This window comes from Asterias amurensis, chromosome 22, assembly GCF_032118995.1.
Source record: "Asterias amurensis chromosome 22, ASM3211899v1".
Lineage (NCBI taxonomy): Eukaryota > Metazoa > Echinodermata > Asteroidea > Forcipulatida > Asteriidae > Asterias > Asterias amurensis.
In genome coordinates this window covers 2,342,937-2,357,591 of record NC_092669.1, presented here as the reverse complement: position 1 = coordinate 2,357,591, position 14,655 = coordinate 2,342,937, and the positions used below count along the sequence as shown (strand labels likewise).

General features: G+C 39.1%; 1 protein-coding gene across 2 annotated transcripts in view; it reads left to right on the top strand.

Annotated features, from left to right (window-relative positions):
• Positions 1 to 14,286, top strand: part of LOC139953870 (four-jointed box protein 1-like) — a 28,923-nt gene extending 14,637 nt beyond the window's left edge. For both annotated transcript variants that reach the window (XM_071953458.1, XM_071953459.1), the window contains exons 2-6: positions 3,422 to 4,398; positions 5,082 to 5,258; positions 7,586 to 7,766; positions 8,636 to 8,785; positions 11,283 to 14,286. In XM_071953458.1, the coding sequence (XP_071809559.1) occupies positions 3,519 to 4,398; positions 5,082 to 5,258; positions 7,586 to 7,766; positions 8,636 to 8,785; positions 11,283 to 11,757 (1,863 nt within the window). In that variant the 5' untranslated portion in view covers positions 3,422 to 3,518 and the 3' untranslated portion in view covers positions 11,758 to 14,286. The remainder of the gene's footprint in view (positions 1 to 3,421; positions 4,399 to 5,081; positions 5,259 to 7,585; positions 7,767 to 8,635; positions 8,786 to 11,282) is intronic.
• The last annotated feature ends 369 nt before the right edge of the window (positions 14,287 to 14,655 follow it).

Here is a 14,655-nt window from a genome sequence, read left to right as displayed (position 1 = left end):
GCGGACGGAGCTTTTAGTAAACAGCTGAAGCGAAGGTGATTGACATTTTTTGTATGCATCGGGGATAAGGAATATTCATTTTGGTTTTACTCATAGTGTACACCGATGTGTGTTTGCATACTCCGTACTTTACCCGAATCCTGTAAACAGAAGAATGAGACTAAGTGGAGTATGAAATGATGCCTTTTCGAAACTTGCGCAGTAAGCACAGCATCAGCCGTTAAAGGCAGTGGACACTGTTGGTAATTACTCAAAATAATTATTAGAATAAAACCTCTCTTGGTGACGAGTAATGGGGAGAGGTTGATGGTATAAAACATTGTGAGAAACGGCTCCCTCTGAAGTGCCATAGTTTTCGAGAAAGAAGTAATTGTCCACGAATTTGATTTCAAGACCTCAGATTTAGAACTTGAGGTCTCGAAATCAACCATCTATTCGCACGTAACTTCGTGTGGCAAGGGTGTTTTTTTCTTTCATTAATATCTCGCAACTTCGATGACCGATTGAGCTCAATTTTTCACAGGTTGGTTATTTTATGCATATGTTGAGATACACCAACTGTGAAGGCTAGTCTTTGATAATTACCAATAGTGTACACTGCCTTTAAGCAGCTCTATAAAACTGGCCCGTCCTGTTTAGTGATAAATACAACTTTTTGTTTAGTTTGGAGAGCGTGTGTATAATGCAAGTATCATTTTTTTTTTTTTTTTTATGCAAGTCGCCAGACACACAAGGCCTGAAGGCCACTTAAAAGTGTGGGCTACAATTAACTATTTTTCCAGGGGCCGTTTCCACCTACCCATTAGGGCTGAAACAGGGTTACCCCTTTTACAGTCCATACGGATTTAGGCTTGGGTATCTGTGGCTGGCCTTGTCGACAACGTTTAGATGTCTCTGTACACATGTCGTTTATGGACAAACACACCTGACGTAATATGAAGCAGTCTAGACTGCTGAATAAAATACCTCACTTTTTTCTCAATTGGTTCTTTTGCTCTCGATAAGAATTAAGACGCTTACATAATACTGTATAATCAAGGAGGATATGGCTTGGCATCCCCTCCCTTTCAATTGTCTTCATTGTGGTCTGTGTTCCTGTGAATACTGGGAAATCTTAAGTATGTTTAAAGGCACTGGACACTATTGGTAAACTCAAAATAATTGTTAGCATAACAACTTACTTGTCAGTGATCAGTTGAGAGCTGTTGATAGTACATGTATAAAACATTGTGAGAACTAGCTCCCTCTATACATAGAGCAAGGAACAGACCTGAAGTATAGTAGGTTTTGAGAAAGAAGTGATGTCTTTACTAAAATATTGAATTGAATACGAGACCTCAGCTGAGCTCGACTTTAAGTCATCTGAAAGCATACAACTTGTGCGACAAGGATTTTTTTCCTTCCATTATTTTCTTGCACCTGCGATGACCCATTGAATTTATATTTTCTCAGATTTTTTATTTTACAGAAAATATGTTGGGATACACTAAGTGAGAAGACCAGTATTCTCAAATCACTTGGTGTATAAAACAACAAACCAGTGAAAATTTGGACTCAATTGGTCATCGAGTTTGCAAGAGAATAATGAAGAAGAAAAAAAGACTTTTGTTGTACAATGCGTTGCCTAATAAAAGACTTATAAGCTGAAATGTTGAGTGAGAAATTACGTCTTAAAAAAAACTACGTTACTTTAGAGTTAGCCGTTTCTAACAATGTTTTATCAACAGCTCTTAATTGCCAAGTAAGTTTTTTATGCAAACAATTATTTTGAGTATTAACAGTAGTGTCCAGTGCATTTAAGACCAGTCAGTATCTCTTGTTTACAAGCGAAGTGCTATGGACATTCTTTTGATGTTTGTTGGTGTGGTACACCCTGTCATATGGACACGTGTCCCCCCCCCCAATGAAATTCACATGTATTTCCACAAAATTGCAGAACTACATTGTCTGCTTTTATGCCATGATACTAACAGATTTCGTAATCACATTCTCAAGGACTTTCATTTGAAGTTATTTTGACAAACTGAGTTGAATTATTTAAGCCTGGATTGATCACTATATACATTGTATAAATAGAACCGTGTGAACTCAGTTGGGATGTAATCCACACGCACAAAACTGTTACTGTACAAAATGTTGCTTGTTTTCATTATATGTTACGGAGTGCTGTACATGTTCATAAACAAACCTCAGAATGACATTTTATTGGCATGAAATGTAGGCCAATGGAAGGTATTTTTCTCAACTGTCGTTGTTGAAACCGGGGCCTGGTTGTATCTACAGCTGCTGAAGCAGAATGTCAGTCATAAACAACAAGTTTTGCAGTACATTGTATACAACACGTAAAGCTCCATCACCACCACCACCACCAGTCTAGCTTCCTCCTGAAGACAAACAGAGTATACTGTTCGAAACGTCGAGACAACACTGACTCTATTAAAGGCAGTGGACACTATTGGTATTTACTCAATATAATTATCAGGAAAAAACCTCAATTGGTAACGAGTAACGGGGAGAGGTTGATAGTACTACACATTGTGAGAAACGGCTCCCTCTGAAGTAATGTAATTTTCGAGAAAGAAGTAATTTTCCGCAAAATTGATTTTGAGACCTCAAGTTTAGAATTTGAGGTCTCGAAATCAAGCATCTGAAAGCACACAACTTCGTGTGACAAGGGTACTTTTCTTTCATTATTATCTCGCAACTTCGACGACCAAACGAGCTCAATTTTTCACAGGTTTATTATTTTATGCATATGTTGATGAGAAGCCTGGTCTTTGACAATTACCAATAGTGTCCACTGTCTTTAAAGGATTCAGGTACTTTTTCAAGATGTCCACAGGTTTACCTTAAACTTACAGGGTTTGAAGATAATGATAGTGGAAAGCTTCCCTTCAAATATTACTAACTGAGGTTCTGTAGTTTTTGAGAAATGAGTAAAAACAAGTCACAAAATAATGACCGTCTCAGGACAATTACTTTAACATGTAAAATCACATGAACCAGTTATGATATTATACCATAACCATAGCACAACAGGTATAAGTACGTTTTTACATGCTAAAACTAAGACGAACATTATTTGTTTTACTCATTTCTAAAAAAAAAAAACTACAGCACCTCAGGCAGTAAAAATTTCAAGTGAAGCTTTCTACTATCATAATCTTCAAAACTGTGTAAGTTTAATGTAAATCTGTGGACATTGTGTTTTGTGTTAGGAAAAAGCACATGGACCCTTTAAGAGCCAACACTCACACAAACGAGATGAACACACGTTTTACCTGCAAGTGGTTTGCCTGCAGGTTTATTATTTATTCAAACAAACACAAAGTGATGCCATCCAATTTTTGGATCAAAATGACGGACTGAACATTTTGCTCTTTGTGTGAATGACATGATGTCTCTTTTTCTCTTTCTGCAGGTCGCAACTATCTTAACTTCCACTAAGCAGAAAGGACCTACCCACACCTTATGGTCTCAACCTATTTACCCCAGTGCCGCGCGACACCAGCGAAGACATGAGAAGCCTGATAGTTTTTGGCGGGATTTTCAAGTGCAGTTTGTGTTTGTCTTTGTTTCTGTGCCATGCTGCCGCTTCATACGGCGATGGCTCTGTCCATTTGCAAGGCAAGTTCAGCCTCGACGTCAGCCTGCGGAGAGAATTCGACAAGACCGTGTCAGAGGTCAAAAACATTCTGAACTTCACTGATAAAGAACTCCTGGACAAACTGAACCATACTATTTACAAGGGTCTACTGAATCACGTAATCAGGGAGTCAGGGTACCTGGCTGAGTTCCATGGCGGCATTCCCGAAGCAGACGACAATATGGTCAACGAGTTGGAAAAGGCGGGATTTGTTGTGCTGGCAAATCTAGCCAAGAAAGACGTACGTGGTGGGGCCTCCATTGATACTGTTTTGACGTCAGAATCTGATGGGTCATGTGCCCCATTGGTACCTCACGTTGAGGGCGGCAGACACCGTGATTTGTACACCAAACCGTCAGCAACTCGCAATGCATCTGAACAACTTCCTCACAAAGTCGAACATCATAACAAGAAGTCAACTCTACTTGACCCAGTGTCACCTCTACTTGACCCCGTGTCGAGTGCCCAGCTGGACTCTCGCTCTGGATCAAAAGCAACGAAGGACACGAACAGCGTTGTTTCCGAACACAAAAACACTGCAGAAGAGCAAGGACAAACGGAGAATGGTTATAACTTAATTCCGGAAGATCGTTTGAGTAAAATGACCCATCGAGATACCCAAAACACAATGCAGGATGACCGAGGTGTATCATCAGCTAGTGACCACAATAGGTTGTTCAATAAAGAAGGTTTGCCGATCCTTGAAGACGATTTATACTGGTCAGAGGAGCTCGAAGAGGTGTCACCAAAAGGTAAAGGTCGAAATGAAACGGGATGTTTTACTAAATGTTTTGTAACTGTTATTATTGTCCAACTCTCCCTTAAAGTTATAAGTGGTAACCAACACGTGCTTCTGATGACTCACTGGACTCGAGACAAGTTTTGTCATATGTGGAGGCCATTTTGAATTTTATTGATTTACACAAAAACAAAAACAAAATTTGGTGATTATTAACCTTTGTCATGCTTCGTCTTTGAACGGGGAAGGGCACCAAGGCATTTCTTCCTTGGCTTAGGGTACCCTATTATTCTTATAGGACGTTGTACATTTCTACTGGACATTTCAAAGGCACCAAAGCAATGACCAGGGCCCGATTTCATAAAGCCTGTAGGCACAAACATTTGCTTAGCATGAAATTTCTTCCTCGATAAAAACAAGATTACCAACCAAATTTTAATTTGATGCATGATTGCTTGTTACTGGCACTCAGCTGTTGTTTGCTTATCCTGAAAATCACTTGAAATCTTGGTTGGAAATCCTGTTTTTATTAAGGAAGAAATTTCATGCTAAGCAAATTTGTGTGCTTAGCACTTAGCAGCTCTATGAAATTGGAGCCAGGGAGCTTGGAGGCTGTCGCCTTCGTTGCTGAAAGATCAGACCTGACATTTTTGTTGTTGCAACTCTTAGTTTCTCGTCTCATTGTTTCTACCAAAGGTTTTAGCCAACTAGAACTTGAGCAGTGGAAACAGAGATTATCTTCACAAACTGTGCAATCCGTCGAGCCCGGCAATCCGAATAAATGCGGCAGGGAAAAGAATCGATTTCTTGTACTGAATGATGATACGAGGCTGTGTGCTCGGTATCGACACCCTTTAATTACGAGTATGACTGGTAAGTGTCGGTTTTTCTGTAATTTCGGTTTTCAGCAGAATTAGAATCGTTTATTTTAGCCAATAATTAAAACCTCACAATTTGAAGTATTGCTCTCACATCTTAAAGGAACACGTTGCCGCGAATCGGACGGATTGGTCTATACAAAGCGTTTGTAACCGTTTGTTATAAAATGTACATAATGATAAGAAAGATGTTGTAAAAGAAGAATACAATAATCTACACAAATTTGCCTCGAAATTGCGTGGTTTTCGTTTTACAGTTCCCGAACTAACACGATCGGCCATTTATGGGAGTCAAACATTTGACTCCAATAAATGGCCGACTGTGTTTGTCGACGAGGCAAAAGGAAAATCACGCAATTTCGAGGCATATTTGTGTGGATCATTGTATTCTACTTTTAAAACCTCTTTTTAACCATATGCATTTTATAGCAAACGGTTACAAACGCTTCGTATAGACCAACTCGTCCGATCCAAGGCAACGTGTTCCTTTAAAAACAGGCCTTTAAAACCATTATTTTCATAAAACATACTGTATATAAACTCAGGCCTGCATGATTTGAAAGGGAGTTCCCAACGTGACCATATATACAGCCCTTGTTGTTAAGTTTATTTATCAACATCCTCAAAAAAAGTTACGATAATTTGCACAAAAATATCTTTCGAGGGAATTCATTCAAAGTGAAACTGTTCTTAAAAATGCTTTATACTTTCAAAAGTTTCAAGTAAAGTTTGCATTCGCCATTCATTTTAAGGCTAATTACCAAATGAGTACATTCCCTTTAAATGCCAATACATAAATAATTAGACCCTTTCCAAGCCAGGGTAAAAATATTTCTCAATACTTGGTAATTACTGCATGTCATCTGCCTACCTTGAAATATCTTCTCTTGGGGAACCTCTTGGTGGCGTGCTTTATTATAAACAGCCCCTCTCTTAATATTACCCATATACAACAATGTGTGTTAGCACTGTATACTAGTACTCAGTACCTACCCGAGTTCTGTGAAAGAAAATCACAGGCCTAATTCTCGGGTGGGATTCCAACACACGACCTTTGCAATTCTAGATTCTTAACTTAAATTTTCACCATTATTTGACCAGCAGATTCTCAAATTATGTGTTATATTTATATCTCGTTCTGACAATTGGTATTTAATTATTATTTCTGAATATTGTTGTTTCTTCTCTTCCTAAAATTTATCCAACTAGGGAATTTGTAAATGTCATCAGCCCAGATGAAGCTGTCCCTCTCTGCGTTGTGATTCCCCAATCACAGGGCCAACTTGAGAACATGTGACATGATGTGAGAATTAATGTTTGCGTCCGTTTGAGAATTTTGCCCAATCAAAAATATTTACATTATGGCTGAAAAAAAAATACAATATGCTCACGACAGTAATCTTCTTGTGCTGAAGCCGAAGTTACTAAAAACTGACGTGTTTTTTTTTTTCACGGGCAAGGCATTGGCTGGCCAGTGTAACTGGGACGAAAGCCACACCCAAAGTAAAAATTAGCGGCAAAACAGTTATCACATTCTTAAATGCTTCATCACTGGTACCCGTCAGTCTGTCCGTTTCTAACATAATTTATGTACAACCAACTAATTGCTGACATAGAGTAAACTGCCCACCCTCACCCCCTATAAAAAGCTATTGACGCCAATGTGACGCCATCTTGACCACTTCATCAGTTTGTGGAGTCAAATTGTTTACTCCACCAAATGTCCGACCGTGTTAGTCCCCATCGTAAAGTAAAAAAAAAAAAGCCACACAGTATTTGAGGCATATGTGTGTGGTTCTTTATATTCTACGATCAAAAGTTGTTTCTAATCATGCCTTATTATATTATAGAATGGTTTCAAGCGCTTCTCATAGCAACTTTAACATTTTTTTATGTGAAAACAAAAAAATACATTTTGTTTAAAAACACTGTGGTGGATTTCACAGAGAGTTAGGACTAGGCTTATCTCGAGTTAGGACCAGTTACTCGTCCTAACTTAGGACTATCCATCGACCCCTGGGCACCTTTGGTAATTATCAAAGACCAGTCTTCTCACTTTATATATCTCAACATAGTATGCTTAAAATGAAGAAGAACTTCTAATTCTGAGGTCTCGGAATCAAATTTAAATGTTATAGTGAGAAATTACTTCTTTCTCAAAAACTACGTTACCTCAGAGGGAGCCGTTTCTCACAATGGTTTAAACTATGTTTTATAACAACAGCTCTCCATTGCTCGTTACCTACGCATTTTGAGTAATTACTAATAGTGTCCACTGCCTTTAAACTCCACTCATATATGTACACATTTGTTTCTTTGCAGGAGAGCTGTACAGCTTCCACCTAGGGCGCATGCTCGGTATGACAAACTTGCCGCCATTACACCTCTCCATAGCAACGACAAATGACACTCTCTGGAGTGGTCTGGAATCCGACTTCAGTGCTGCAGAATGGGAGGACGGGAGAATGGTGTTGCTGACTAAATGGATTGATGATCTTGGCGGGTAGGTTTGCGTGTGTTTTAAATTGCTAGATATCGGTTGTGTTCGATTAGCTTCCCCGGGTGGACCCTGGTGTGCTCATCTTGGTGAGCCCTTGATATGAGCTAATCGAATGCCACGATCTCAACAGTTACAACAACAATAAATCTCAACCTGAGTAAACATGTGAACAAGGGTGCATAACTCGCCTACTCGTCTACAATAAAGTGTACTGGTTTCTTTTACGTGCATTGTCAATCCTGCATACATGAGACCAATGGCTCAATGTCACATGAGAAGGGCAAGGCATTTATGGTATCTTGCTCAAGGACACTGTGTCAATTGATGACCTGGACGATAAGTAACTGGGTTCTTTTATTACGTGCTCTCCACCAATTTTTGAGTGGTGTTAAAGGCAGTGGACACTATTGGTAATTACTCAAAATATTTATTGGCATAAAACCTTTCTTGGTGACAAGTAATGGGGAGAGGTTGATGGTATAAAACATTGTGAGTAACGGCTCCCTCTGAAGTGCCATAGTTTTCGAGAAAGAAGTAATTTTCCGCGAATTTGATTTCAAGACCTCTGGTTTAGAACTTGAGGTCTCGAAATCAACCATCTAAACGCACACAACTTCGTGTAACAAGGGTGTTTTTTCCTTTCATTATTATCTCGCAAGTTCGATGACCGATTGAGCTCAAATTTTCACAGGTTTGTTATTTTATACATATGTTGAGATACACCAACTGTGAAGGCTAGTCTTGGACAATTACCAATAGTGTCCACTGCCTTTAAATCAATTTGCAACATTCAATTTTCTCTAAATCGTTTCTCTTCAAAGACTGATATGTTTACTGTTTAATTTGCGATTATTTTTGGTGTTTATTTGCAGTGCCTTCTTCCCAGATATGCTCGTCACCGGACCATTCCCCGTTGGGAGCAATTACTCGCAGTTAAGACAGCTTAGCAGCGAAGAGCTCCTTGCACTTCATCAATGGAGTGATCTTCTCGTATTTGACTTCCTTATTGCCCACTTCGACAGGTAAACATTCTTCAGACCATTTTGTATACAGCTTTGAGTGTTCTTTTATAACCCCACTTTAATACTTCGTATTGCTATGTCATCAGACCACCCCAATTCTGCCCAACCTTCAACCTTTAGGGCACCAAGTACCTTTATCTCTGTCACTGAGGTAGAACACTAGGTAGAACCATAGAGCTAGGACCGAAACAAACCAACGAAAAACTAACCGTCCATTTGTCACCAGGGCCCAATTTCATAGAGCTGCTTAAGCAAAAAAATGTGCTTAAGCAAAAAAATCTTTACTTAGTAAAATCAGATTACCAGCTAAGACTCCACTCAATTGTTATGCTGAGTAAACAACAGCTAAATACCAGTCACAAGCAATGTATGTGGCATGACATTTTTGCCAGTAACATGTGTAAAACAAGCAAGTTATTTTCGCGCTTAAGCAATTTTTTTGCTTAAGCAGCTATATGAAATTGGCCCCAGGGCATCCTAACTGAGCCCCTTTATGTCCTTTAATGATCTTCGACTGCAAAGTCGACCACTTCCCCTCTGTCAATGCCCCAACCGTTCCAACCCCAGGGCACCCATGTGTAACCTTTATCTATGGAATTTCAGTACCGGCCTCTCATTCATCAAAACCCAGCCACGAGGCCCACTAAAAACTAATCACCCCTTTGACCCCAGGGCATCCTATAGTCCCTTTATGTCCTTGAATGATCTTCGACTGCAAAGTCAAACACTTCCCCCTCTGTAAATGCCCCAACCGTTCCAATCCTTACCCAAGGGCACCCTGGTACATTTCATCCCCTTCACTTTAGTATATTATACGACCTCTCATTCATCAAAACCCAGCCACGATGGCCCACTAAAAACTAATCACCCCTTTGACCCCAGGGCATCCTCTAGTCCCTTTATGTCCTTGAATGATCTTCGACTGTAAAATGAAACACTCGTCCCCCTCTTACCCCAATCTTGCCCAGCATTCAACCTCAGGGAACCCAAGTTCCCCTATACCTGTCACTAATCAGCACCCAGCCTCTCAGTAATAAATAACACCAAAGGTAGCCGAGCATTTGACCCCGGACCACCCCTTGTGTGTCCTTGATCTTTGACTGTCAAGTCAAACACTTCCCCTCCCCTCCGCCGTCCACTTAAACACCGGTAGCTAATCTTCCCTTTGGGCTATGGAAGTCCATTCAAATTTATAGTGGTTGCTCGTGGATAAACTGTGCCCGTGTTCTAGGTCTTCATTGAAGGTTGTTTTACCTTTGATGCTTTAAACTATGGTGGTAATACCATGTAAATGCGTCTTTATTGTGTGCTTGGAATCTCAAGACTTGTTCAGATGATTTAAAGGCAGTGGACACTATTGGTAATTACTCAAAATAATTAGTAGCATAAAATCTGACTTGGTGACGAGTAATGGGGAGAGGTTGATGGTATAAAACATTGTGAACAACGGCCCCCTCTGAAGTGCCATAGTTTTTTAGAAAGAAGTAATTTTCCACGAATTTGATTTCGAAACCTAAGATTTAGAACTTGAGGTCTCGAAATCAACCATCTAAACGCACACAACTTTGTGTGACAAGCGTGTTTTTTTCACAGGTTTGTTATTTTATGTACATGATGAGATACACCAAGTGAGAAGACTGGTCTTTGACAAGTACCAATAGTGTCCACTGTCTTTAAAAACAAATATGTATATGTTTTTATGCTCAGAGACGCAACTACTTGAAAAAGAGATTGAGGTTTTTAATTATGTTGTCGTCATCCTACTTTTCCACCGTCACAGCTTCAAGTTTACTTTAGACCCCAATCGTTTCTATTTCAAAATTTCCTCACACTTTCTGAAGTTTTATTTTCAACATTTTTTGCTTAAAATTGTCTTTTAACTATCTGCAATATTGATGTATGTATTAAATTGTTATCTTTTTTAATTTATGAGAAACAGTAGTAAATACTAGTAATTGTTGCAAACTGCAAACAATAAGGACCTGTGGTTATAACATGCAAAAAAATAGTTAAAGGCAGTGGACACTATTGGTAATTGTCAAAGACCAGTCTTCTCACTTGGTGTATCTCAACATATGCATAAAATAACAAACCTGTGAACATTTGAGCTCAATTGGTCGTCGAAGTTGCGAGATAATAATGAAAAAAAAAACACCCTTGTCACACGAAGTTGTGTGCGTTTAGATGGGCGATTTCGAGACCTCAAGTTCTAAACTTGAGGTCTCGAAATCATATTCGTGGAAAATTACTTCTTTCTCGAAAACTACTCCACTTCAGAGGGAGCCGTTTCTCACAATGTTTTATACTACCAACCTCTCCCCATTACTCGTTACCAAGAAATGTATCGTGCTTATAATTATTTTGAGTAATTACCAATAGTGTCCACTGCTTTTAATGACCTGTCGTTTCGACCCTAGCACAGTCTTTCTCAAAGGCCAATACTGATTAATACCAGTGTACTAAACTTCAACTAAATTTATGTCCCCTTTTCTTTTAGGCTCACCATAAACTTAGCCGGTGTCCGTTATTACGACGACATCTCGATCCTGAGAACACAGGTCCACAACTTGGTGCAGCATCCACAAACCAAACAGCTGTGGATTGTGGATAACGAAAGTGGACTCCTCGACGGCTATTCATTCCTTCAGGTAGAGAACAAAGACAGCTTACTGCAAAGCGAGCTCCAAAAGGAATTACTACAGAAAATCTGCATATTCCGCCGGTCGACTGTCGAACGCGTGCGGGCGCTGTTGGAGGACCCGAATCCCGCCCGACTGCTCACGGAGCGGGTGCTTCGGGAGGATCCACTCAGTAGAGGGGTGTTCCCGGAGTTTGATAAGATCCATAAGCACGGAGGGATGCTTAGAGAGAGATTGCAGATTGTTCACTCGTGGATGGAAAATTGCCAGAAGCAAAACATTGCCAAGAACGCTGGAGAGTCGCAATACACCCCTGACCACTCCCCCTTTTAGTCGTCGCCCTTTACGTCATGGGTATTAGAGCCCTCTTTTCGAACTGGCTTCTGCTGGTTTAAGCCTGGTTCATACTTTCTGCGAATGTGATACGAATTTTGACGTCACAAATTCGCAACGAGCAAATCGCATCAGTCCAAAATGTGCTCAACTCCTTGTAAACGTTCGCTGTAAAAACAGCCAGGTTACGTCAACATTCGTATCGCTTAAATTGCATTCACGTTCAAGTAAAATGTTACTGTGGTTTATTGTGGTGTCCTTTTAGAACGAATTCTCTGCAGCAAGATATTCAAATAAAACAAAGTCTTATAATTAGTTTATTGATCATTTGTAGTGAACTTGTGGCTATGTATTGTGGTTTCATTTTACACTACCAAGAGCAACACGAATTCGCTACTACAAGATTTAAGGAAAAAAACCAGAATCTTAATTCACTTGTATTATGTAGTGACTCTTTTGGAGCAGATGAACAGAAAACTTCATAGCATAATTATAGTAAGTTATAGGTGTTTACACAGTCTGCGTTCACTTAAACGTAATGTGGTGTTTTGTGGTGTCGAAGAAAAACGAGTTCCCTTCTGGCACTTAAAGATTTTAAAAACAAACAAAATCTTAGTTTACTTTTATTCTGTAGTGACTCTTGTGGACCAGAGGAACAGAAAACACCACAGCATATAGTTTTCATATAGTTAGGTGGTTATACAGGCTGCGTTCATTTAAATATACTGTGGTGTATTGTGGTATCCTTCTACACCACTAAGAACTAAAACAAATTCTTTACTTTCAGATTTTACAATTAAACAAAGTCTTGGTGCACGGGTCATTTTGTAGTGAACTCTTTTGGAGCAGATTAACAGAAAACTTCATAGCATATTACTCAATGCTGCATACACAGTCTGTGTTCACCTAAACGTACTGTGGTGTCTTGTGGTGTCAAGTAAACCGCATTCCCCACTGGCAAGAGTTTAGAAGGAGAACAGAAATCTTAGGTTTGTAAGGTTTCTATATTGATTGGACCTCATAATTGAAACATTATGTCCAAATCAGCATTATTTATTTGTTAGGGGTGTGGAAATTATTTCCCCCGGGGCGTAAGCATCAACTTTTGTCTGATGACTTTTCCCTGGCCCATCGTGTCAACTTTTGTCTGACGCATGTACATAATTATAAATTAACTAATCTAGAGTTACAAAATTCGAAAATAGATTTTGATCGAGTGGTATAATTTTATTAGTTCCATCTATCATTTTGAAGCTGGTATTCATTTTCATCAAGTACTAAAATTCTGATTGCGTTTACAAAACAACTTATTTATTATTTGTCAAAGTTCTTTCCAAAAGGTATTGAATTCCTCCTTCCATATTTATGGGATGGCGTAATTTTATTTCGTCTGATGCGCTTGTTGTGCAATTGAAAGAAAACTCCGAGGTAATAACCGTGACATGGGTGAGCCCCAGCTGACAAGAGCTAATCGAACTATCACACTCGCCCTCTCGTGGTGACGGCATGCACCTCAGGTCACCCCAAGTGACCAACTTCACAAGCAGGGCACTGCGGACTGACCCAGGTGAGCCCCGCCAAAGCTATTCGAACGTACTGGCCGAAGACCGGGGTTGACTCAGGGAAGCTAAACGAACCCTCCCTTAGAGTCAAGATTCCCGTCCAAGATAGCCTTGATATGTGACGTCATACTTCCAGCAAGCTCGCAAGTAATGCCTGCCTGTATACCGGCCTTTTAGAACCTGCTGGTTTCCTGCCAGACGACCTTTGACACACATTCTTCTGCATGTCATGGTCACAAACAGAACTGATTATATCTTTTCATAACGCACATTATCGTCGAAGTGAAATTACTCTCAAAATGGAAAAAAAATACTATGGATAGGTAATGTACTTCTAACAAGTAATTTTATTGCCAGTAATTACAAGATTGTTTACCAAACGTATGTCTTCTTTATAAAGGCACCGGACACCTTTGGTAATTGTCAAATACCAGCATTCTCACTGACTCATCAACATAAAAAAGTAACAATTCTGTTAAGATTTTGACTCAATTGGTCATCGAAGTTGCAAGAGAAAAAAAAGCTGCATAAATTGTGTGCTTTTAGATACCTAAAAAGGGCTTCAGACATGAAGTCTTCTCATTTGAGAGAACGTTTTACTTCTTTCTCGAAACTAAATAATACTTCAGAGAGAGCCGTTTCTCACAATGTTTTATACTATCAACAGCTCTCCATTGCTCGAATTACCATGCTCTAACAACTATTTTGAGTAATTACCAATAGCGTCCAGTGCCTCGAATACATGTGAATGAAAGAACAACTGTTATTGGGCCCAAGTCCAACACGCACAAGTATTTATTCTTTGTACTACATGTACTTCTTTAAAATTAATTACTCACTACAACTCAGGAGTCAAATTGGAGAACAAGTATTAGCATAAATTGTATTGTTATTCTAACCCTTTTTTATACAGGTGTCAATTTTTTTCTGATGCCCTTTTCTATTAAATAAACACGATGGATCTCTGTGACTTGTCTCTTGTAATAATATTGGTAAGTTTACGTTTTAGAAGTGTTTAATAGTTATTTTGTTCGAACCTCTTATTCTGTTTTTCATTTGATTTTATCGCATCTCAATAAAAAAGATATTCACACTCCGATGATTTATACATTGAACTTAAAAGGATTTGGGTACTTTTTAAAAATGTCAACAGATTTACATTAAAGTTACAGGGTTTGAAGATAATGATAGTGGAAAGCTTCCCTTCAAATAATACTAACTAAGGTTGTGTAGTTTTTGAGAAATGAGTAAAACAAGTCACAAAATCATTTTGGACTCATGAGACCAAATGAGTAAAACAAGTCACAAAATCATTTTGGTCTCACGAGACCAAAAT